The 26,648-nt window shown below is 38.4% G+C and overlaps 1 protein-coding gene across 3 annotated transcripts in view; it reads right to left on the bottom strand.

Annotated features, from left to right (window-relative positions):
- PTPDC1 (protein tyrosine phosphatase domain containing 1) overlaps window positions 1–26,648 on the bottom strand; it is a 57,456-nt gene that overhangs the window by 8,838 nt on the left and 21,970 nt on the right. Inside the window, exons 2-8 of one of the 3 annotated variants that reach the window (XM_039879823.1) lie at window positions 24,304–24,391; window positions 8,675–8,738; window positions 8,034–8,205; window positions 5,949–6,029; window positions 5,615–5,733; window positions 4,453–4,590; window positions 1,477–2,735 (exon numbers count right to left, since the gene is read on the bottom strand). In XM_039879823.1, the coding sequence (XP_039735757.1) occupies window positions 1,477–2,735; window positions 4,453–4,590; window positions 5,615–5,733; window positions 5,949–6,029; window positions 8,034–8,205; window positions 8,675–8,735 (1,830 nt within the window). In that variant the 5' untranslated portion in view covers window positions 8,736–8,738; window positions 24,304–24,391. Of the gene's footprint in view, window positions 1–1,476; window positions 2,736–4,452; window positions 4,591–5,614; window positions 5,734–5,948; window positions 6,030–8,033; window positions 8,206–8,674; window positions 9,107–24,303; window positions 24,392–26,648 lie in introns of those variants that run through there. The other 2 variants (XM_039879821.1, XM_039879822.1) reach the window with 2 other exon arrangements.

Here is a 26,648-nt window from a genome sequence, read left to right as displayed (position 1 = left end):
AGATGTGAAAGGGCCTACTATAGGCACAGGTGGCATCATGCTATTCAAATCATGTTCATTTTACTCTTTCCAGAATTCAGTAGGTTTGTTTTATTACTGCAAAGCTTGTAATAAAATCAAGAACAGGGGGAAAAAAAGGCAAACTTACCCAGATAAAAGGGCTGTATTCAGCTCTAGAAAATGCTTTCCTATGCGCTACATATTGAAACGATTTGGCCCATGCCAAGTACCACACTGAGCAGTGTGGGCACAAGTGGGGCTGACCCATGAGGGGCCGCAAGCTGTTGCACATGAAACCAAAGGGCCTGCTGCTAGCTACTGTGGCACACAGTGATGCAGAGGGAAGACCTGCCGACTGAGTGGAAAGATCTCTCAGTTACGAGTAGGAGATAAAAAACACATTTCATGTTGGAAAAAATAATACATCTATTTGTTAAGCAAAATACAAGTCTAGTGGAGAATGTGTGTGTGGAAGTACTCTCCTCAGGTCATACAGTTGTAAGCTGGAGCAAGGCTCTGCCTCTGCATCTGGAAAGTTCTGGCCCTCCTGGAAAGTATACATGCCTTAATTAATGGCAGAACACAGAAGAGCAGCTACACAATTAACTTGTGGTAGATTACAGGCCACCAAGTCAAGATTTCACTAAGCCAGGCCTGCCTGGTAAGCCCCCACAGCTGGGCAATTTACCCTTTCCTACTAAATTTACAAGGCCTGCCTTATCTCTAGATCAGCTGCTCATTCAGGGCAAAGAGTGTGGCTGGTTTAAGGTTGTCTTTCTAGTAGAAATACAACACACAAAAAAGGAGTTAAAATATAATTTCACATTCTAATTTAAGTAAAATCCAAGAAATGGCTCCCAAAGACCTAACCTCAGGAACCAACTACACACAGGTACTCTGACTGCTCCCATTTGCTTTCCTGATCTGACAGCTGCCTCACTGGGACAGGACTGGGGAGTTCTCAAGAGGGAATGCTGAGTAGACAGTATCCATCATGCTTCCTCCTGACCTCACTCAACACTTGTGTAAATGAGCTTTGGAAAAGAATTTGCTCTGATTTCATTTATGTCTCCCAGTCGGTGATCCTCAAAAGGTGGCTCCTTCACATTGGCCTAGAGATCCTTCAGGTCAGTTTACAGCTGTCTGCCATGGCCTGTCCACCTGTACATCAGTCTGTCTCACAAATCCAGAAAGAAAGAAGGAAGCTACACATATCAATCATAACCATGCTTTGCTCACTCATACTCTGCCAAGCGCTAAATGCCTTCACAGGAGACTGAAAGTAGCCCACCCAATAGCCTCATTTCTGTCATTTTATTGGGCTCTTTTTACAGCTGAGAAACCTGAAGTTCAAAAGCTAAGTATTATACCAACACGTCTTCAAATTCCTATAACAAATGAATCTGGGAAAATGCATGATGTTTGCTCTGACATAAGTATTTCCCAAGCATATATAATTCAATGAAATATAAATACCTGCCACATTTCTACTTTCCTCTTCACTTCTTCCTTTTCTGCAAACTCATTTAAGTTTGCCAGGGCTTTGGCCGCCATTATTCTCCTTTCTTCAACACTCAATCCAGACTGCAGAGCAGTATGTGGAGCAACTTCAGGCACATCTTTGCTTTCCTGGGTTTCTGGTCCAACCAAGGACTGTGCTTTGGGGCTGGAGCCACAGTTCACAGGGTTGCAGCAGGTCTTACTGTCCTCCACACCAGAGTACAGGCTGCAACCACCAGGAGCTCCACACTGACACTGGGTTCCTTGCTGGGAAGAATGATGTGGCTCCTTAGGGCTATTTGCAAAGCTGGTTGTAAATGGTTCCCCAGGGCTGTATGAACCTGAAACACCTGAAGAGAAGGTTCTACTCCGCTGTACTTCCTTTGGAATATTCCTCCTATGGAAAATTGGTGACCCATCATCTTTGAGACCTTCTAGGTCTCCAAATTTAGCCTGATTCCAGAAAGAAAATGTATTACGGACCAGTGTTTCTTTATTGAATTCCAGCTGTGGAGTCTGTGCAGCATCACAGTGACTTATGGGTGTCTGCTGCCTGGGGTTGTGGCAAAATGAGACCTGAGCAGGCACCGTCAATGGAGTCCCTGACTGCTCCAGAAGTGACTCGGCCCTCTGTAAATCTGAGTCGCTGTAACTGAGTTGCCTTTTCAGGCGAGTCAGGGGCTGAAGGCACTCAACATTCCGTCTTTTCCAAAGAGGGTCAAACTCTTGCTCACTGGAAAGAATCACATCCTGATTATCAAAATCTGCTGCCATTACAGCGGGGGTGAAAGAGTTTGACACATCACTGTCATGTCTCAGTAACTCTTTATCCAGCTGCATCGTGACCACCTCAGAAACAGTCTTTTCAATTTCGGCAGAGAGGCCAGGTACTTCTACCACTTTTTCTGTCACCACGGGCCTATTCTCTGCTAAGTCCAGCAGCAATTTGCACACGAGGTGGATAATTTTTGGCACATGTTTCAGAAATCGCGCCTCATAACCATGAAGCAGATGCCGCTGGCGGATCAGATATTGTGCTAAGGTGACAGCATGTGCTTTGGGGTCACAGCAAGAGAATATGTTTCGAAGAGGAATCAGAAACTGAGTAAATTCCCTCACACACAGTAGCTGTCCTCGAGTTTGAATGGAATTGGGTCGTTTTGCCCGAACAAATATAATTGCTTGGTCAGCAGTCATCCTCGTTGCAAAAACTAAATAACAAGCTATTAAAACACCTAATAGTGAAGAAAAGAATACTGAATGAGAAAAGTTTATGTATATATTTTTATTAATCACTCTTTGATGATTTAATTTGATATGTGTTAGGAAACCATTTAAATACAGAAACATTTTAAGAACAATTTTGTAACTTTTTGTAAAAATGTTCATCTATTTACTTGTCTATATGGCAACCCTCACCTTGACTGAGAACACTGTCTCCCCTGTACCCAGGGGTGAGCACAGGAACTGTCACAGTGATTTTAAGTGTGGATTAAGGGGAGAAGACTAAGCATGGAGTGAGGAATGACTGAGTAAGTGGGGGATGATGGGGGGATGACTGGAGATAAAGCAAGGGGGAATGACTATGCAGTAAGAGGGATGACTGGAGTAAGTGTGGAGTAAGGGGGATGACTGAGTAAGTATGGTGTGAATGAGGAATGAATACATGTAGAGTGAGTAGGGGATGGATAAGTGTGCCGTAAGGGGGGACGACTGAGTAAGATGGAGTACGAGGAAATGACTAAGTATGATGTGAGGGGAGATGACTGAATACGTGTGGAGTGAGTGGGGGATGGATGCCGTAAGAGGGAATGACTGAGTAATAGTGGAGTAAGAGGAGATGACCTGGCCTGTTTATCCACCTTATGCCTAACTCCCACATGGAAGAAATAAAATCCTGCTTTTATTTCCCACTCTGTACAGTTTTTGAAAATTTTCATGCAATGGACCCATACCCTGTACTTGGAACATCTCACTCCTGCCTTTGCCATTGACTGTTCACAATCCATTCACAATCCATTTTTTTTTCCCCTGAAAATTCTTCTTGCTGACTTATCTCTACACTAATATATGTTTTTCTTCATACTATGACATAATTCTATATTGCTACAAGCACTTAACAGTGTGAACATTATGTATTCTTGCTATTAATTTTAAATTAAAATAACAAAAAGGTGATAATAAACAATTAATTCAATTTATCAAAGTAAAAGGCAATCAAAAGACATCTGTATGATTCACCAAGGTTGAGAATCTCGTTACACATGATTATCAGAACCTCTGAAAACTGCATGTTCTCCCAGTACGTGGTAGGTGGGGTCCAGCATATCTTTTTCATTAGGACAGGGCAGGTCCTTAGTGTTAGGTATGAAATATCTGTAGACCTATTGCATGGAATCCCCAGGAACAGCAGAATTTTGCTGGACCATAAGAGCTGATGATATCGAGCAGTATTGAGTCCCCGCCCTGACGAAACTCTTGAACAGATGAGAGACCCTGTGGCAGGTAAACTGTGGAGAGAGTCGAACTCAGGTGTTTGGTTGAACCAGATGACAACGAAGGTTCCAACCCAGTGGTCTTTATTTTTGCCCCAATATCAGTATTGAACTGAGATTCAGGTTTTTTTTTGTTTTTGTTTTATAGTAAAATCATTAATTTTAATATAGAATTCTAGGAATGAATAGACTCTCCTTTACAACGACCTAATAGCCATGAATTAAAACTTGGCCCTGCCACTTACTAGATGTAGCAAATTACTTAACTGCCTTCAAAACTCACAAAGCTGCTTAAGACAGTAAGAATAAAATGCTCAGAACATTGTAGGTGAAACAATGCTTCCTATTTCATTATTTTAAAGAAAAATTACATTTTAAAGACAATACATGTTTAAAAATATTATTCATTATAAGTTTAAATATATACAAGACAATAAAACTACCTCCTAAAATTTACCTGTTCGACCAAGCCCTGCATGACAATGGATAGCTACTTTTCCTTCTTGTAGAGCAAATGTCATCACCTTAACCATATCTAAGATGGTAGTAAGGGATGCTACACCATAGTCCTTCCATCCGAAATTGTAGAAATAAACTGGGCAATGAAAAAGAGAACAGGAAAAAACATCAACATACAGGAAAAAAAACTTACAAAAATATTTGAAAAAAGTGAGTGAATTCATGAAGAGTAGAAAGCTGTAAGGCACACAGATCTCACTGTATGTGTAGGCCTAGAATAATAGGCTTTTTACATTTCCAATAAGTTTATTGTTAGCATTTCTCACAAAGAACATTCTGTATTACTTAAGATATTTCCTGCTGAAACTCAGACAGAAAGAATTATGGAAAAGCAGGACTGCAAATCATAAAGTCAATAACATATGCCAAAACACCTCACTATGAAGGGAAAGCATACAATCCTGCATAGAAATGTATCTAAATGATTGATAAATGGCATAAGATGGTACATACAAATTTTCCACCTAGTGGGAAAAAAATAGGTAGACACGAGCTTCTTAAAATCAAGTTCCAAAATTGCAATGGCTTTGATCCTTTCTAGCCTAGTGTGATTCTACCCAAAGTTCCCGTGACTAAGGAGCTTCTGGAACTGTCACTTAAAGAATCCCTGCATCCTACCCAGGAACAAAACTGTGCAGCAGCAAAAGCATCAGTGAGTCCTGGGTTCCGATCCTGTTGCCGTGGTGAAGCTGTGTGATCTTGGGCAAATTAAAACTTGCTAAGTCTGCGTGGTCTCATTTGTGAAGCAGAAACAATAACTATATGCTTGACTGCTTTAAAGATGAAACGAGATGACAGGTCCTGGAATACTGTTAATGTTAATTAATGCGGGCACTGATCAAATGTTACCTTTGTTTCTACAGGGTCTCTTCCTAAGACTCCTCTCAAAGAAAAAGAAAGCTTACATTTTCAACAGCAATAGCACAGAAGAATGGTAGCATTCTTTACAGCCAAAGTTAGTCCATCTTCATGCTTTAGGAGCCCTACTACCATGCAGTGAGGATTTATTTCTATCACCTTTTTAATCTGAGAGCTGAGCAGAGAAAAGTCTCTGAGTGCTGTCCCTGGTAACTCATGCAGAGGAGGGTGGAAGGACTTACTGCCAGCTTCCATGAAGGCTTCAGGAAGATACGTGAAACCACTTTCTTGTTCTAGAGGGTTCCCACAGCTGGCATGTTCACCAGGCCGCTGCAGGTTGATGATTGTTTTTAAGCCATGGCTTAAAAGGAAAGAGAAAAAAATTTGTCATATTGGGAGCAGCATTAAAAAAAAGTAACCACTTTTGGCATTAAAAAACATTGTTAATTATTCTCAAAATCTTAATTTCTTATTTGAAATAAGCTCTTTATGGATGAAAACACCTTTTCATTGAAGTTAAAAGCAACGAAAGAGACGAGTTAGCTTATTAAAGTGTGTGAACGATGTGGCATTTACCTCTGGAACTGCTCAATGACGTGGTACTTCTCGAGGAGCTCAGTGGATGGGCGAGCCATGGCCAGGATGTTATCAGTGACCCTACAGATTGGAGGAAGGACTGGTGAGATGCACGAAACCTAGAATGTTCCAGCTCTAAGAACTAAGAGAGCAAGGTATTAGGCTCCTACATTTTCTATGATGTCGACAACTCTGTGTGATAATAATCTCCTTATATAAATCTAGCTTCAATTTTGCATTATGATTAGGGCTCTAAGAAATCTTAGCTGCTTAAATCCCTGGAAAGAATTCCAGGGCATGTGTGTGTATTTACGGACTGCAACAAAGCGTTTTCAAAGACTCTCTTGAGATTCTAGTGAATGTGATAGGGAAACCTCAGTTGGCAGCAAAGGTGACAGTCTGGATTAGTTATCCAAAGGTCAATAACCAAATGAGGAGGACCATTTCTAGTTCCTGAGTTATCTACAGCTCAGCTTCCTATGTGTTAAATGAGGATAATAACACCTGCCTTGTAGGGTTGGTGTGAGAATTCAATATGACATGGATGTAAAGTCTTTAGCAAAAATCCTCCAGCATTTATGAATAAATGCTGAGTTATTGCAAGTTAGCCAAAAATAGGAGCTTCAGAGTCAGTTGGACTTGGTTTCAAATGCTATTTGTGTAGCACATCATATCATCAATAAAATGTCATTACTAATGCTTACTTCACAAGAATTTATGAAGATGAAATAACTTGAAAGTGTCTAGCACAGTGCCTGGCCTGTAGCCAAATGGATGTTTACTGAATGTTTGAATGGACAGACCCAGCAAATGGCTGTCCCTCATTAGGGCTTTGGCTTCACTCCATTTTGGTCCAATTTCTCATCAATATTTTTGTAAAAGATATATCGGGCAGTCTATCAGAAATTGTGAGTCACATGAACCCGAGAGAAGTAACAGTGACATTAAATGAACAGAGCAGAATCCAAAAAGATACCACCCTTCCCCTTGGGGTAATGCCTGAAATTCAACAGGGACCCCAAAGGTTTGGGACCCCAAAAATTTTATGGTACTTAGTATGAGATGAGGAGAGATGTAACATGAAAGCAGCAGAGATGAAAAAGACTCAGATGGTTTAGTTAGCAATAAATAAAAAATATTAATGTGGCCTTAAGCTACATTATTAGAAATTTACTTATCTGACCACACCTTAGGAAAAGTGTTTGCTTTCTCAAACATTCTTTAAGAAAGACAGTGATAGACTAGAATACGATCTGAGGACAACAGGGACAGTGGACCCCTGACTATATCACCAGCAAATCCAATATGAAAAGGTACAGGTTGTAAGTTAGAGAAGATGGTTGACAAATATCTAATCTGTAAATTCTGGCTATACAAAATGATTCACCATTAGAATTCTTTAAACACTGAATTCCTCTTAAGTGTGTTTCAAATGGGATTTGGTATAATTATCAGAACTTTTCAGATATCACTACATAAAAAAAATGTCAGTTTACTATTAATAATAAAAAGTAGTATAACTCAATAATGAGTGAATTACACTTACATACCATAAACAATGCAAGCATCTTATATTGTCCACTGAACCAGCAACTTGTAGCACTCCGACTGAGACAGACTGGAAGTGCATTTGTGTGAAAATGGGGCCTTTCATACAGAATATGGGAACCAATTAAAACAAGGCTAAAGCTAACCTGTATGAAACTGAAAACTACATACATACCTCATAATTTCTCAAATTTATAGCACATTTTTATATTATTTCCAGCAATTTCTGAAATTTAAGAGCTATCCAGTTACCATTTCTTTAAGGTATTTACATACATTATTTCACTTAACTAGAAAAAGACCCCGTGGAGTTGGTTTTATTTTCATTTCACAGATGAGAAAATTAAGGTTCAGAATGCTTGTATGAGTAGGACACAGTTCATTAAGTGGCAAGGCCAGGGATTGGAGTTGAGGTCACAACTTCAAAGCCCCACATTCCCTCTTCCACAGCTACTGCCTCCAGGCACCACATACATCTTCATCCTCTTTTCCTACTTAGCAGCAGGTGAGAGCTACCACAGACTGACAGTCACTCACCAGGATGAGTAGACCCCCTTAATGGCCTGCTCCTGCTCACTCCAGCGGGCTGGATTTTCATACTTGCATGCTCTGCCCCCACATGCCATGGAGCAGGCCATGTGTCCAGGAATGACATGCCGTAAACGCTCTCCGACTTTTGTATACTTTGGTGTTGGACGTCCTGAATTTCCTAGAACATACAAGGTAGGGAAGATTCAAAATTCCACTCTCCATACACAAGAGTGACCTGGGAAACAGCTTCCATTTTATCTCAGGATTGCAGATGAAAAACCGGTGCTAACTCTTCATTTTGTCAGGATTAAAACCATTTAAACTGCATCTAAGTGCACTATCTCTTACCATAGAAAACACTTTCATACATTATTTCCACATATCATACTGGTCACGAAGAGGAGGAAATTATCAAAGTAGATCTTTTATAAGGGGATGAGGTTTGTTCAAAAAGTATATTTTCAATGAAAAACATAAAATATTCAATCATTTTATCTCCTACTACATAACCACTGAAACAACAGACAATAAAAACTATAATGTAGAATTGTCAAGATTTAAAAAGGTATAACACAGCACAGCCTCTTCATATTCCTAAAATTTAAACTCAAAGGTGTGGCAATCTTTAAGAAGAAAAGGAACTTTACTTTTTCTCTTGGGGCAAGTTGGGTTTCTCCTGGCACAGCTGACAGAGGATACCGCCACCATCACCTGGAGAGAGGAGGATGAAAGCATCTTAGTGGCAGAGCAGCACTGCCTTTGTGGCAGCTGCAGGATGGGGTCTGAGGCAGAGTGCCGGCGGCCCTGGAAGAAGTTGCTGAGGAAGGGGACGGCTGAGAGTCGTCTGGGTGGCTCCTGCATGACTCTGGGCTCCCAGAAGAGCTGGAGGCAAGGAGATGTCAGTGCCAGCTTGCTCTGTGATGAACTTATATTGAGATCTGAGCATCATTCTGCATGATCTAAAGGCCATTCAGGATAGGCTGACTTGTTTCCATAGTGACGAACAAAGAAAGTACTGATTCCCACTCAGAGCTGCACAGGCAAAGTCCCACGTGGACTGCTTTGGACAGATTGTTCAACTGTGTGGAGGAATAACATGTATTTTCAATAAATTATTCCTAAATTGTGACTATTTTGTTTCTCAAACACATTTAAAAGATCTGACTGCTTAAAGAATTACATCGAAAATACCCGAATGGATTTAGAAAATAACTTTATGATGCAAACACTGTCTTTTATACACGTATTAAAACATTTAAATTCTTTTATTCCTTTCATATCTATTCTCTTGAACATGTTGGAAAAAATTCTCTTTCTACTCCTCTTTGGAACAGGGCAGACAGAAAGTTAATTGTAATGAAGTGGGACATGCTAGATACCTTATAACATTATTAAAACATAATTCCATTTTTCAGAATCAAAATATTCTGTTTTCTTGATAGAACTATTAAAGAAATTCTTGGATAGAATAAAGAAAGACATCTCTATAGGGCAGATACATGAATCAGATGACATTTCCTTTCACATTTTTATTTTCAGAATGTGAAAGCTCAATTCTTGGTTATGCCTTTATTGGATAGTTACAGTAGCCAGGCCTCTCAAAAACTCAAAAACACAATTGTGTACCTTTTGTCGTGACTGGGGAAAAAGAAGCTTGGATAATGTCTTTGCAGAGGCATACGAAAAAACAAAAACTAAGTATCACATTTTTTAAAAAAGGAACTGAATGAGGGGGAGGTTGTAACTTGAGAATAAAGGATATAAAGAAAACAGAAACTCTTAACAACCACCCATTGTCCTTGTCCACCTCCTCACTGGTTAATATCAAGCTGTAAGGTGCCCGCCCACTCCCCACCCCTACCCCTTTCTCTGTCTCTAAATGGTATTTCAGCCATGTGCAGATGGAAACAACCTACTGTCATAGATAGGGCTCTTTTGTTTCGTTTTGTCCTGTTTTACTTAGCAGTAATGCTTTAAGCAAGTACCTTTTAAAAAGCAGCTCCCTATCTCCCCAATAGGATGAACTTTGTTAAATAAGACAATTGGTGCCTAATTCCCACACAGAATGTAGCACCATGCCCTTGTTATTTTGTATATAGCAACAGAGAATAATTTTTAAAATGTAAACAAGCCAGAAAGCCCAGCTCCCAGAGCTTTACAGGAGAGTAAAGAGTAGATGGAGCATGGAAGGCAAGTTGGAACCTGATAGCAGAAGACCCTAAGCGCTCCAACTAAGGCGTCCTTGTCTGCTATCTCGGGAACGGGGAGTCAGACTCAAGTTTCTGATGAAGTCTCCATGGGGAGGTTAACACTGCCCTACAGAGACAGAGCTGGAAGGCCAAGACTGGGGACCTACTGGGACAGTGACTGTGTAAATGTAGCAAAGTATGGGTGTGAGACAGTGCCGAGGCAGACAGATGGCAGCTGGAGGACAGGATGGAAATGGTGCCAGGACTTCCCACCTAAGTGAACAGCAGAGAGACACTGAAGCTGGTTAACATGGGAGCCCATGAGAAGGTAGGTGTATGAGACAATCGGCAGGCAAGCTCCATTTGAGACACAAGACATATAAGAGGTGGCAACTAGGAAGTCTCAGTTAGCCAGTAGGAGATGCCTGATGTCTGCAAATCTAAGGACACCCACAGAGGAGAGTCCAAGTGTCTGTTCTCAAGAGCTCTGAAAAGGAAAACAAATTTGATGAGGGTGGGACTTGTCTGGATGGAGCTGTGGAAGAGATCGTTAATGTATCATCTCAAGAGTAAGTTCTGCTGTGAAATCCTAAGAACCGGGCTGACCTCAAACACGTAACTATTGAGAGGACCTGATAGTCAGGGACTCTGTGTAGGGGTCTTTAAGGAAGTGGACTTGAAGCAGCTCTCCCTCTCAGCATGTCCTCGATGTACCCCAGGGCTCCCATGGGTGCTGGGATATGCCTGGAGCTGGTCTGGTGCTGAAGTGGAGCTCTGCTCCCCTGTCGGCACAATATGGGGGCAGAGGCCTATACTTCCCCTAGACACATCAGAACTGTCACCCCACTGTCTCATGCTCCAAACTATTCCTTGGCAAAATGCCCAATTCAAAGCCGAATCCATTTTTAAAAACTAGTTTTTATTTATGTCAAATGGCTTTACAATAGGGAATTGTACCTTCAGTTGCAACCCACCACTCTAGACTTGTCTCCTTTCCTGTCTTTTCCCCTAGACACATGAATTTTCTGCATCTACTGAAAATATATTCATTTCCTACTTTTCTAAGCAGCACAGCAGTATCTTCCCATTTTGCTTTAATCTTCTCATAATTTTCATTTAATGGAAGCACAATTATGACATATCGAGTTGATGTATCATAATTTACCTAATCATTCTTTTGCAGTTAGATATGTAGGTTATTATCAATGATGTTACTTAAAGGCAAGACAAATATCCTCCTTTTTGTGGCCCCTCGGAGGCAGTCGGCTGCTTCAGGATGAAGCTGAAAATCTATTTCCCAGACATTGGCTGCCAGGACTCATTGAAGTGGACGATGAACACAAACTTCGTACCTATTATGAGACGTGTATGGCCATAGAAGTTGCTGCTGACACTCTGGGTGAAGAATGGAAGGGTTATGTGGTTTGAATCAGTGGTGAGAACAATAAAAAAGGTTTCCCTATGAAGCAGGGTGTCCTGACCCATGGCTGTGTCTGCCTGCTACTGAGTAAGAGGCATTCCCGTTACAGATCAAGGAGGACTGGAGAAAGAAAGCACAAATCTGTTTGGGGTTGTGTATGGATGCCAATCTGAGTGTTCTCAACTTGGTCATTGTGAAAAAAAAAGAGAGAAAGAAATTCTTGGTCTCACTTCTGTGCCTCATTGCCTGGGGCCCAAAGGAGCTGGCAGAATCCGAAGACTTTTCAATCTCTGTCTAAAGGAGATGATGTCCGTCGCTGTGTTGTAAGGAAGTCCTTAAGCAAAGAAGGAAAGAAAACTAGGACCAAAGCCCCCATTATTCAGCGTTGTGTTACTCTATGCGTTCTGCAACACAAACGTCAGTGTGTTGTTCTGAAGAAAGTGTACTAAGAAAAATGAAGAAGAGGCCATAGAATACACTAAACTTTTAGGTAAGAGAATGAAGGAGACCAAAGAAAAGTGCCAGGAACAGAATGCTGAGAGATGTAGGGCATCCTCTCTGAGAGCTTCTACCTCTGAGTCCAGTCAAAAATGAGATTTTCTAAGAGTAACCAATAAGCTCAGACATTTAAAAAAAAAAAAAAAGACATTTTCAAATTTATTTCTTTATTTCTCCAGTAAATTCCTGGGGATGATATGACTGGTGAGCAAAATTAATTTTCAAAGCTTGTATTTTTATTCAATTGGGTCTTTACATGTTTCAACAACCAAGTATGAAGATGTTGAAAGGGTTTGGAATATTTTTAGCAATTTAACACAGGTTTTTCCTGAGGTCAGAGAGAAATACATCATTAAACTAAAGATCAAGATATGCCATCTCTGAGAATAGGCTTTTGTGCCAACTTCCTTGACCTCAGAAATCTCACATTATTAATTTTGTGGGTTAATTTAGTTACATATGTCCACGTTTTTGTTTCACACATCTATAAGAAAGCATATTTGTACTACGACCTAAAAATCAATTTAAAAATTTATATAGGATGAAATCTTATAGTAATTTTATGAAGGGCCATGCGTTCAACAGACACTCAAAAGGTACAGAGCCTTTTTTCCTGGCTGCCAGAGAGCTTCTGTAGAAACTCATTGTTCTAAGCTGCATTCCCCTCTCTGCTCTTCTTTTTTCCTTCCTGCCCAGTTATTACTTATTTTTAGGCCACGAGAACTAACATTACTGTTGTTTTCCCACCTATCTGCTAATAACGATCTATTTTTCCCTCCTTTCACAATGTAGTTTCCTAAATACATAAGAAAAAATGTTTTATTTATTCCATGAATATAAAATCGTAGGAGACCCTGCCTCATTACTGTTCTTACCCTTCTCACTTCCAAATATGCTGTCTCTAAAAAAAATAGGCTCCAAGAAAAAGTAGGAAAACAACAAAAGATGATCCCCACAAGCAATTCTACATTCCCTCGAGCTGCTGTAATCATCAATGCATAAAGGCGTCTCCCTCAGCATAATGAACACAGCACTGTACTCCATTTTCCACACAATACCTTTATGGCCATTGGCCTGTTTGCAGGTGGGCAATCAGACCCACCCATATTTTTAATCAGATCCATTTAGAGTGATATTTAAGGAACCAAATGAGATACTAGTCACTGCAAAATGTGAAATTATCTACACTTGTGGTAAGCATGATAAACAACCAAAAAACCCACTTAAAGGTTCCTGTGAACCCTCAGTCTTTTCCTCTTTAATTTCTACACATCGTTGGTTAAAGCACTACAGAGCCCAAGCTGATGTGGAACCCCAAGAATTGGTAATGTCCTATTATACTCAAGATTTCAGAAAGGGCTAAGAACTCCTACTTAAACCCTCACGTGACAATAGGCCTGAGAATGCAGTGGGAGCAGGAGGTCCATCTAGTCTCAACCCTAAGTCAATACAAGAGTCACATTCAAGAACTGGGTTGGAAGTGGGCTGGAACACTGACTTTCCAGTCTCATTTTCCACTTTTGTCACAGGAGGCAAACTTCTCATGAGGCAACTAAAATTTATTCAGCTGCTAGACATGTCAAGATGTTTTCTAATGTTCAGTCAAAACCATTTCTCTGTAAATGTTGGTTCTAGTTCATCCCTCTAAAGATAAAAAACAAAGCATCTTTTTGACTTGCATCGTTTTCAAATATCTGAAAACAGAAATTCTCCAACCACCCCCCAGCCCCCACCATTTAAAATTTTCCAACATCCCTAGTATATGTCATTGTTTCCAGATCCCTCTTTTGAGGGCCCTCCCTCCTCCTTCATAGCTAAACTCCTAAAAAAAGGTGTCTGAATCTGTCATTTCCATTCGTCACCTGTCTCATCCTCAACCTCTACCTCCATTGTACACTGGAAACTGGTCTTATTAAGGTCTCCGATGGCCTCTGTTTCAAGGTGCTTTGTCTTATTTGACTGCTCAGCAGTATGCAACACAGTTCAACAATTTAGTTTTAATTTTAAAAACTTTTTGGAGAGGATTTTATTTTTTATTTTGAAGTAATCTCAAACTCATAGAAAAGTTATAAGTATAACACAAGAAATATTTTCTTTTGAACCACTTGAGAATAAGCTGCAAACACGCTGCCCCATAGGTCCAAATAACTTAGCGTGTATTTCGCATAAACAAAGATGTTCTATACAATTCCCCCAAATCAGAAAATTACGATTGATAAATTACTAGTTGCCCTTTATTCTACAGACATCACTCAAGATTCATTGATTATCTCAATGTTCTTATGACTGCTGGGCTGCCCCCATATGGGTCCCTCTCACCCTGCTTGGCCTGCGGTGTTGCAGCCTGATCCACTCTCTGGTATGGATGCCTACTTTTCATGGTCTTGCCCAGTGGCTTTTGGACTGAATTGTTCAGGAAGAGAAGGGAAAAGAAGAGGAAGAGAAAGCTCACTCCTTTTTTTATTTCTTTGTGAATTGTGGTAAAATATACATGCCACACAATTTATCATTTTAACCATTTTTAAGTGTACAGTTCTGTGGCATTAGGTATTCACATTGTTGTGCAACCATCACCACCATCCATCTCCAGAATATTTTCCCAAATTGAAATTCTGTATCCATTAAACACTTAACTCCCCACTTTTCCCTTGCCCAGCCCCTGACAATCACCCTTCTACTTTCTATCTCTATGAATTCGACTATGTATCTCATATAAGTGAAATCATGTAATTACTTTGTCTTTTTGAGACTGGCTTATTTCACATAGCATGGTATCTTCAAGGTTCATCCATAATGTAGCATGTGTTAGAATTTCTTTCCTTTCTAAGGCTGAATAATATCCCATTGTGTGTCCATGCTACATTTATCTATTCATCTGTTGATGGAAATTCAGGTTGTTTCTAACTTTTGGTGCTGTGAGTATGGCTATGACTATGGATGTACAACTATCTACTCGAATCACTGTTTTCAATTCTTTTGGTACATACCCAGAAATGGAATTGCTGGTTCTTATTGTAACTCTACTTTTAATTTTTTGAGGAACCTCCATACTGTTTTCCAAGGTGGCTGTACCATTTATACACCAGCAATATACTAGGGTTCTAATTTCTCCACATCATCACCAACACGCTATTTATTTACTTATGTTTTATAATAACCATCCTACTGGATATGCAGTAGTTCATTGTGGTTTTGATTTGCATTTCCACAGCTGTTAATAATGTTGAACATCTTTTTGTGTGCTTATGGACATCTGAGTATCTTTTCTAGAGAAATATCTATTCATTTTGTCCATTTTTGAATTGTATCGTTTGGGTTTGGTTGTTGAGTGTTAGGAATTATATATGTAGATATTAGTTGAGATATTAGTCCCTTATTAGATACATGATTTGCAAAATAGTTTCTCCCATTTAGTAGACTGAATTTTGATGAAGTCCAATTTATCTATTTTTTCTTTTGTTGCCTGTGCTTTTGGTGTCATATCCAAGAAATCACTGCCAAATCCAAAGTCATGAAGCTTTTCCCCTATGTTTTCTTCTAAGAGTTTTATACTTTTAGCTCTTATGTTTAGGTTTTTGATCCATTTTGAGTTAATTCTGTATATGGCATAAGGTAAGGGTCCGACATCATTCTATTGCATGTGTATACCCAGTTTTCCTACCACTAATTGATGAAAAGATTGCCCTTTTCCCCCATTAAATAGTCTTGGCACCCTTTTTGAAAATCATTAGATCACATATGTGTGTGTTTTTTTTAATCTAGGATCTCTATTCTATTCCTTTGGTTTATATTAATGTAGGGAAGAGGCAAGAGAATTAAAATGTTAAATCAAGCCACAATCAGAGACTGTAATATGCTGATGAGCCCTGCAGCCAGGCTGGGAGGACATCTTCAGAATAAGGAAAGATTTCTGCTGGATTACTAACGACCCATTCTCCACACCTGTGTAGGGGAAAAAGGCGCCAACAGTCATTCCCTATGGCTAAAACCATAGAAAACCTAAGGATTAATGGCTGGGAACTGCCAACAGGCCTTTCAATCTACATATTCTTTTCATACTACATACTCTCCTCTTTCCTCACTGTATGTCCATATCAAAGGAAATGAGAACTAAAGAATGACATATAAACTGAACTCCCTAAATACTCAGGGTCCCTATTAGTAACTTAACACAGGCTCACTGTCCCTCTCAGTGCCTTTACTCTGTGTCTCTCTCACTGTCCCTCCTGCTCTCTGCCTCTGAGAGGAGACTACACTCTGTCTATGGAGTGTTATCCCTTTTCTAATAAACTTTCCTTTTGACTTCTACTTTGGCATGTGTGTTGAATTCTTTCTACATTCTCCGAAGGACCCCCTTCTCTTAGTACAGGGCTTGGTCTCCCAGTCACTTGGGGAAATTTGCCCTGTCTTGCATCACCAACACTTGGGGAAATTTGCTCTGTCCTGCATCACTATATCTGTCTTTATGCCAGTACCACACCGTTTTGATTACTGCAGCTTTGTAATACGTTTGAAGTCAGGAAGCATGTCATTCAACTTTGTTCTTCTTTTTCAAAATTATGCTGGCTATTTGGGGCTCCTTCTAGATTCCATGTGAATTTTGGGGTGGATTTTTCTATTTCTACAAAAAACATTATTGTGATTTTGTTAGGGATTGCACTGAATCTGTGGATCCTGTTGTGCTGTACTGACATCTTAATATTAAGTCTTCCAGTCTGTTAACAGAGGATGTCTTTCAATTTATTTAGATCTTCTTTAATTTCTTTCAGCAATGTTTTTAGTTTTTAATAAGGTAAGCTGAGAATACTGGGGCCTTGATCCCTCCCCCCACCTCATTTGCAGGTCAGAGGTCCCGTGCTGAAAAAGGCAAGCCGAGAAGACCAGACGCTACCACCCCCACTCAGTTTGCAAAGCAGAGGAATCACTTAGAGAAGGGCGCCGCTGTCCACGTCCTCAAGCCCCAGAGCCATGCCTAGGAGATTTTGTCCAGAGGGAAAGACAGACCTTAAAAACAGAGAATGCTGAACCTCTTTCTGAAGAAACTGTATTTATTTGAAACAGTGTAGAGAAGTTCAAGTTTAACAATGTTCTTAAAAACAATGGAGGCTTTGGTGTTAAGCAATTCAGAGGAGGCTGACAGATTCATGAGAAGGATAAGCTAAAGTGTAAATCAGCAAACCTATTAGAAAGAACAAGAGAAAGAAACAACTTAAAAGAGTTGTCACAGGGTAAGAACAAACCTCAAAGACTGGCCTCAAAAATCACCACCGCCTGAACTTAATTGGATCAAACTGAAGAGCAATATGTGCCCAAGACTTTGTTCAAAACAACAGAGTGACCGGCAGGCAATTAGTGAAACCTAACAGATGGGTGTGATCACAACACAAACATTGCAAGGTGACTGTGTTTCTGTTTGCATGTCTAAGGCTGTACCCTCCCCTTGAAGGAGTCACATCAGAAGCTTTGGAATGTGGAGAAAACAGACTTCAGTTGGTCTAGTCAAGTCTCTAAATAGTAGACAAGCAAAAACAACAAAACTAGCCTGGTAGGGAAGAGGAGATCTAGAAATATCATTTGAAACTATCAGTGAGAGGGCTCAGACATCAGATTTATAGACAAAGACTTCAAAGCAACCCTTATAAATATGTTCAAAGAACTAAAGGAAACCATGCTTAAAGAAGCAAAGGAAGCTATGATGACAAAGTCTCATCAAACAAAAAGACAAAATATAAAAAAAGGAACAACTGGAAATTCAGAAGTTGAAAAGTACAATAACAATGAAAAATTCACTAGAGTGGTTCACCAGCAGATCTGATGCAGCAAAAGGAAGAATTAGATCACTGAAAGATAGACTGATAGAGATGATACACTCCGAAGAAGAGAGAAAATAAAGAATGAAGAAAAATGAATAGAGATTCAGAAAAATGTTGGACACCACCAAGTGTACCAACATACAGGGGTGGAAGTGGGGGAGGGGGATTAAAGAGGGGAAAAAATAAATTAAAATAAAAACTACTGAATATTTTTAAAAAGTCAATTTTATGATATATGAATTTTATCTTAATAAAAAACATGGGCAAGAGATTTAAATAGGCCTTTCTCCAAAAAAAAAAATATGGCCAATAAGCACATGAAAAGATGCTCACCATCCTAGCTATTAGAAAAACGAAAACTGAAACCACAATGGATAACACTTCATAACCACTAAGATGACTATGATCGAAAAGTAAGATAATAAATAAGTCTTGGCGAGCATGTAAAAAATGAGAACCCTCACAGACTGCTGGTGGGAATGTAAAATGGTAAACTATTTTAGAAAACAATCTAATAGTTCCTCAAATGAATAAGCAAAGAGTTAGCATAGGACCCTAAAATTCTACTCTTAGGTATATACCCCATCCCAAATGATAACATAGGTCCACACAAAAACTTGTACACAAATTTCAAAGCAGTAATACTCATAATAACCAAGAAATAGAAATAACACAAATGTCTATCAACTTATGAATGCATAAAAAATGTGATGTGAAGCAGACCACGAGCTTGTTACACCCTGTAGCAACAAAGTGAGATGAATCACCCTTTCACTTCCCCTTTCCCAGATGGCAGTGGGGCCCAGGGAAGTGCTGATCCTCATTTTTCCCTCAGGGAGCTGGTCTTAACACTCCCAATCAAAAGCAATGTGACAATGCAAGGCAGTGCCTCACTTTTCCCACAAAAGTGTCAAGAGAGCTGGTGGGGGAGCTGAAATTCCACCTCATTCAATGTGCAAGGAGGCAGTATAAGTAAGTGCTCCACTTTTGTTGGGTGGTGCTGACAAGGCTGAATGGGGAGCCAAGAGTACACACTCACCTGGTTCTTGAGCTACACTTCAGTAGGAAGAATATTCATTAAAATAAGAAACAAGACCCACAATATCTACAATAAAAAATCACCTGTCATTCCAAGAACCAGTAAAATCAAGACTTGAATGAGAAAAGACAACCAACAGACGGCAAAACAGAGATAAATGATACGTTGAAGGATTTTAAAGAATCTATCCTAAAAGTGATTCAACAATTACAAATTCTCCTAAAACAAATAGAAATTCTCAGCAAAGAAGTAGAGGTTATTAAAATAATAATAATAATAATAATAATAATAATAATAATAATAATAATAATAAAGAACCAAATAGAAATAACAGAACTGAAAAATAAATAACCAAAATTTAAAACTCTCTGGAAGGGCTCGATAGTATAGTGGGAATGACAGAGAATATGATTAGTGACCTTGAGGACAGATCAACAGAAATTATACAATCTGAACAAGAGAGAGAAAAACAGACTAATAAAAATGAACAGATTCTCAGAAGTCTGTAGGATATTAAAAAGTAACATTCATATCATTGAGTCCCAGAGGCAAAGCAGAAAGAGATGGAACTAAAAAAATATCCAAAGAAATAATGGCTGAAAGTCTCCCAAATTTGTTCAAGAAGCTAAATGAACCTTAAAGAAATCCATGCCAAGATGCACTATAATAAAACTTCTAAAAACTGAAGACGAAAAAATCTTGAAAGCAACTAAAAAGGAATGACACATTTATAGGAAGAGACCAATCTGAATGATGGCTATTTCTCATCTAAAAAAAATGAAGGCTAGAAGGAAGTGGCACAGCATTTTTTGAGAGAAAATTACTGTCATATGCAAATTATATATCTGGCAGAAATATCTTTCAAGAATAAAAAAGTGACAATTGTCAGAACTCTAGAAAATATCGAAAGATGTACAGCAACCAAGCAATGCTGAATAATAATAAAAAAGGCAATGGTAGGAAATGTTTGAAACATTTTCCCTTGTCCTTGCCCCATCCCCTCTGCAGCTTGGTGGCAGTCTTGAAAATGGCAATTCACCTGCCCAGTGTTGGATTCTGGTCCCTGGTTCCAGGGGAAGCAGAGTAGACCTTACTTACAAATTATTGCATGTGTTTGTCCTAACTTGTCCGGGGGATATGTGAAGGATGGATACAAGGTGCTCACTCAGAGGAGAAAAGTGATGGGTATTATTTGAAAATACTGTGTGATGAACAAAAAAATCTTCAGCCTCTTGGGGCAAAAGACTACTGCTAAGACAGTGGAAAATGCTACCAAACATTTAAAGAAAATTAAACACCAATTTTATACAATATCTTTCAGAAAATAGATGAGGATGGAACATTTCAAATCCCTTTTATGAGGCTAGAATTACTTTTAACAAAAGCAGATAAAGATAGTATAAAAACATAAAACTATAATCCAACATCTCTTTAGAATTTAAGCACAAAATTCTCAACAAAATATTAGCAAACCAAATCCAGTAATACATAACAAGAATTATACACCATTATCAAATGGGATTACTACAGGCATGTAAGAATGCTTAAACATTCAAAAATCATTCAATATAATCCACAATATCAGGCTAAACAAGAAAAATCATATTATATCAAATAACACAGAAAAAGCATTTGACAAATTCCAACACATATTCATAATAAAAAAAAATCTCAGCAAGTTAACAACAAAGGGAAGATGTTATAGAGCATCTACTGAAAACTCATCATCATACTGAAAGGTGAAGGATTGAACGTTTTCTCCCTAAGATCAGGACAAAGGCAAGGATGTCTGCTTTCATGACTCTTACTCTGCTTAGTAGAGTTTCTAGGCCACTACAATACAGCAAGGAAAAGAAATAATGGCATACAGAATGTAAAGAAAAGAAATAAAACTATCCTTATTTGCAGATGTGATTATTTATATAGAAAATCCCAAGGAATCTCCCAAAAGCTCCTAGACCTAGTGAGTTCTGCAAACTACAATAAGATACCATTAGACGCCTACTAGAATGGCTAAAATAGTGACAATTAATGCTGGCAAGGCTACAGAGAAATTTGATCACTCATACATTGCTGGTCAGGATGAAAAATGATATAGCCATTCTAGAAAATAGTTTGGCAGTTTCATATAAAACTAAACATGCAACAATCCTATGACCTAGGAAGTCCACTCTTGGCCATTTATCCCAGAGTAATGACACAATTCATGCTCACACAAAAATCTGTATGTGCATGTTCAGAACAGCTTATTCATAATAACCCCAAACTGAAAAAAATTCAGATGTCCTTCAATGAGTGAGTGGATAAACCTTCTGGGGGTACATCCATAATAGGGAATGCTACTCAGCAATAAAGAGGAATTCACTGAAGATACATATAACAATCTAGATGAAATTCAAGAGAACTATGTCAAGTGAAAAAGGCCAAATTTATAAGAGTGCATGTTGTATGATTTCATTTATAACATTCTTGAAATGATAAAATTATAGAAATGAGGAGCAGATTAGTGATCATCAGGGGCCAGAGTAATGGATGGAAGTGGGTTTGGCTATAAAAGGGTAAAAGTTGAATGAGGACCAGGATATTTACATAGTCTCAAAGCATCACTCCATAAAATATTAATTACGAAGAGAAAAAGAATAATCTATAATGGATAAATCTTGGCAGACACCACTTTACTGACGTGATCAAACTTAACATTTCCAGTGATAGAGCAAAATGGTATCTTGTGCCCCCTAATATGATGCAGTGAAAAAAGCATAGAATCTATCCTGAGATGTTTCTGCCAAAAATGTATAACCTCAATCTTATAACGTAGCAGCACACAAACATGAATTGAGGAACATGCTGCAAAAATAACTGGTTTGTAATCTTCATGAAGATCAAGAAAGGACTAACTATGGTCATTGAAAGACTCTAAAAAACCTAACATCCTTTTGCTATTAAAGGATATTATTGGGACAGCCAATGAAACTTGAATACAGCTCTCTGGGTGAACAGTATATAGGAAATTTTTGTTCTTTTTTTGTAAGTTTGAAATTATTTCAAAATAAAAGAACTAACATCATAAGGAGAGAACCAGACATCATGGGCATCCAGATGGAAGAAGACAGCACTATCCATGAAATATTGTTGACAATAAAAGAACAACTTCACTAGACTCTACATCCCTCTACCAGTTCAGTTTATAAGAAATACCATGTAGGCAAACAACAAATAAACTATAAGAAAAAAGAGATGGAGAAAAATCCCAATTTTAAAAGAGATGTAGGATACATATCAACCAATTACAATATATTGACCTTTGTTGGATCCCAATTCAAACATACTTCATCTATAATACGACTAGAAATTTGAGTGATGTTTAGATAATATAAAGCAATTACTGCTATTTTTAAAAATTATGAGGATGATGACAAGGTTAAATGAATGAAATGAAGTAAACAGAAGTGGGGGAAAGGAATGATGGGAAGTGAATGAGCTGAAATTGTTAAAGCTGGGTGATGGCACCTACATGGGTAGGTGGTGCCTACATGGAGAGAGAGTAGTATCTCCATAGGGATCTTTACTGTATTCTTTTGTAAATGTTTGAATTTTCCCAAAATAAGTTTTTATTTTCAAAAAGGAGTAGAACCAAAATTTAAATCTAGGTCATTTCAAAGCTAGTTCTTGATGAGTTTTCTATTTTCCTTTAAAAGTAACTTAAACATTTATGTATCCCCTAATTAAATTTTTCCATGATTCATTAGCCAACATTTAAAAAAATACTTCCTATCCCAATGTTAACCCAATAAAGAATAACTGATTACATTTATAGAAGAGACATACTTTAAAGAAGTTAGATATAAAATAAGGTTTTTATTTGTCCAGATTTTTTCCAAATTAAAAATTAGCTACATTTATACAATGAGGGCGATTGTAGTTAAAAAGATGATTTTTGGAAAGGTAAAAATCAGCTTACCTAGTAGATCACAATAGAGGTGTTACAACCCTCCTGGAGGCATCTGGAGATGTATAGAGATTTTTGTTTGTCACTGTAATTTGAGGACATTACTGAACTAGGGGGGCAGGGATACTCAGTATCTTCAGTGCTGGGACTTTCCTGCACAATGAAGAGTTGCCCCACCTCTAAAGCCTATAGAATCTCCAGTGAGAAACATCAGCTAAGAGGTAATATTTCAGCAGAAGAAAGAACAGGGAAAAAGGTACAGCTGACTCTTAATCTTATTAGCTAAAGAGTTACTTAGGGGAAAAAAAACCATTATTCTATAGGGGAAGCAGAACATAGATACCATTATTGCATTTGTTTTAGATAGCACTTCTTTCTAAACCAGGGAAAGTAACATACAGTTAAGTCTGGTACACAGAAGCTGTCCACAAATGGTATTTACCAGTAGTATTGGTCCCTCTAGAGTCAGACACAGCACAGAGGGAGGATCTAATAAGATCAGAAGTGGGAAACAATGATTTTCAGGATAAAAGAGAGCTCCCCCTGGTGGAATGGTTGGGTTCCAACGAGAGCACAAGCAACTCCCAATTTTCTGAGTGTTGAACTCTAATACCTTTGACCCATACTCCTTTACTTTTCCTTATATTATCTAATCCATACTTAGTGGGGGAAATCCTGCAAAGTTCCCTTTACAGGATAATTAAAGTGAACTTGGGCAAAACCAGGAGTGGTCAGTAAGAAAATCATGTAAGGGGTAATACCAAGAAAAATTACTCAACATCTCTCTTTGCTAACTGCTGGTGGTGGCAGCAAGACCAGTGGTACCAAAGTGGTAGGAAATCAGGGTGCACTTCCAGCTATGAATATGCAACAGTAAGAGAATGTGAGGGGCAAGTGCCAGTAAGAGTCCAAGTAACCGCACCCTTCCCCCTGGGGAACCACGTGAAAACCAAAACTATGGGAAGGCAAAACTGTGAAAGACAAAAACTGGGAGAGGCAGGGCTAGCATGCTTCTGAATGTGCTTTACAAGTGACACTGTAAGTAACCAAAGAAGAAAGAAATGAAAAGTTTGGTTCACAAGCAGGAATTTGATGAGAGAGACAAAAAGATAATTTCAGTCTAAGAATAATGTAGGAGACTGTTTTCACCCTTCCTTTTTAAAAGGTCAAGATCATTCTTCATGATTTTGAAAAGGATTTTTAACCAGTGAAAACCTTAAGGCAGAAATAAACAAAAGACCATAAGTACTACCTGCAACTTGGGATTCCAATATCAAGAATCAAGCCTTTTCTTTCGTGTCCATTCACATAATTTTATTAAACTCTAGTTTGCATAAAGAAACAAAAAATATATTAAAGAACTATTACCTTTCATGTTTGCAGCATGCCCATCATTATTCACTAAAGTGGAATATGGTTGTTCATTCTGAGGCAAGACTCCTGCAGCCATGGTGGTCTGTTGGGAGAAAAAAATTATTTTTTGAAAATCTGCCTATGGGATATTCATTTACTAATCATCTATAATGTGCTACACCCCCGCTGTCTTAAAATGGTAGTCATTAGCTAAGTGGCTACTGGGCACTTGAAATGTGGCTAATACAGATTTGAGATGGGCTGTAGATATAAAATACAAGATTTTGAAGACTTAGTACAAAAACAAAGAATGTGTAATACCTCACAAATAATTTTTACATTGATTTTATATTGAAACATTTTTGATATACTGGGTTAAATAAAATATATTAAAATTAATTCTTCTGATCCTTTTAATTTTTAACATTGCTACTAGAAAATCTAAAACTGAATATGTCGTTCACATGATATTCTACTGGACACTGCTGTGCAGCATGGACATTACAGAGGAAAATAAGACATAGTCTCCCGTATGCATTTAAAGCCTGTCAGGAAGATAAGATGTAGACACAAATAATGCTAATATGTGCTTAGTGTGTCACGAGACAGGCTTGGACAAGCAGGAGGGCTGTCCAACTTTAGAGTAGGTACAAGGCTTCAAGGAGGAATTCCCATTTGAACTGCGCACAAGGAGTAACATTGTGGGCTTGACAGTTTACTAGGCAATTGAACAAAATCCCACATTCTTTACTAATTCAATTAAGTGAGGGTTTACTAAATATTTATGACTTTAACCTATAGTTAAGTCTTCATGTAGTTCATGCTAAATTATATGACTAAATGATTGTTATGTCGCTAATTTTCACTGAAGTAAAATCATCTTATATATCAAAAAAATAAAACTTGTGTTTCTTAAGTTCTTACTATGTGTCTATGAAATAAGAAATATATACATATACATGTCTGTATATATGTATATGTGTATGTGTGTATGTATTTCTCTGCCCCCAGTTCCTGACATAGAGCAACTAAACCATTATATATTCCTAAGTGATAAGAGCACTAGGAGTATCTTCTGTTTTAACGAGAAGGTCCGGGTAGTCTCCTGGATGGTTCCTGAATGGGGGGTGGTCATCAGAAAGACCAACACATGATTAGAAGTCCTCTAGTGGAACCAAGCTGACGTGAGCATGCCCTCTGCAACGTCTTTGAACAGTAACAGTGACGTCATCACACAGCTCCGATAGTTAGAAAGGTGTTTTTCTATATTAAGACTATCAATTCTTCATCATATATGTCAAATATCTTTTTTAACAGTTAATAATATCTTAATTATATTAATGGTGGGTTTTGCCTAGAATTCTTACCTTTTGTGGAGTATAACCTGTAATATTTTTCCTTTGACTTTTCTGGTTCTAGTGCCATAGTAAGAAAAGCTTTCTCCGATACGAGATATAAATCTCGATTTAATATCTCCCATTTTGGGTTGTTAAATGTTGTCCCTTTGTTGCAGATTGATAGTACTACTGCTAAAGTGTAATAATCTACAAAATTAAATATGACTCGTCTTCAAAGAATATCATGTATCCTACTATACTGTGACTACACTTTTAAAAATTAAAAAACTCACTTTACTTGTAAATTATCTACATTTGTAGAGCTTAAATATGTTTTTATCAAACAACACGAATATATGCTTTTTGTGAAAAAGCAATCCTCCTAATCCAGGAAACAGTGGAAGAATAGAAAGCTTGAAAGGTCTAATTACCCGAGTTACTACATATGCTTAGAGTTAAATTACCAATTTTCAAAGATCTGAGATACAATAAGCATTAGCTGCAGAAACAACATTTGAAGACCTGTCAAAGTCTAAGAGCTAAAAGAGAAAATCAGCCCTACTTATATCTGTAGGGCCCTCAGAAGCATACAGTACAGAGTCTTCTTCATTCTTCTTGTGGTTGGTTGCTCATCACTTGCCTTCATCTAAAAGTCTAGCAGCCTCAGTTCCACTGATCTACAAATTAAACAAGTACCTGTCACACTTTCATCCTGTTGTACCCTAGTTAATCCTTCTATCTTCAAGGAAATCCCCATTACTTATTCAACAGGTCTCAGTACTGACTTCTTTTCCTTGTTATTTGAAATCAGTATGGCAACTCCAGAGCAGCCTTCATTTTAAGGCTAATTTAGCCCCACTGTTAAGGCAATATCTTTCTGAGGCTTCCACCTGCTGCTCTGGGTATCCTGAGGCCTTTCTTCTCTGGCTGGTGGTAACATGAACTATTTCCAGTCCTCTGAGAACCTTGGAAAATGTTCTCTCTGCTCCTTCCTGTGTCTTTCCCTGGCCTCGGGTAGTTTGC

Source organism: Pteropus medius, unplaced genomic scaffold (assembly GCF_902729225.1).
Source record: "Pteropus medius unplaced genomic scaffold, Ma_sr-lr_union100, whole genome shotgun sequence".
Lineage (NCBI taxonomy): Eukaryota > Metazoa > Chordata > Mammalia > Chiroptera > Pteropodidae > Pteropus > Pteropus medius.
This window is presented reverse-complemented; position numbering and strand designations above follow the sequence as displayed.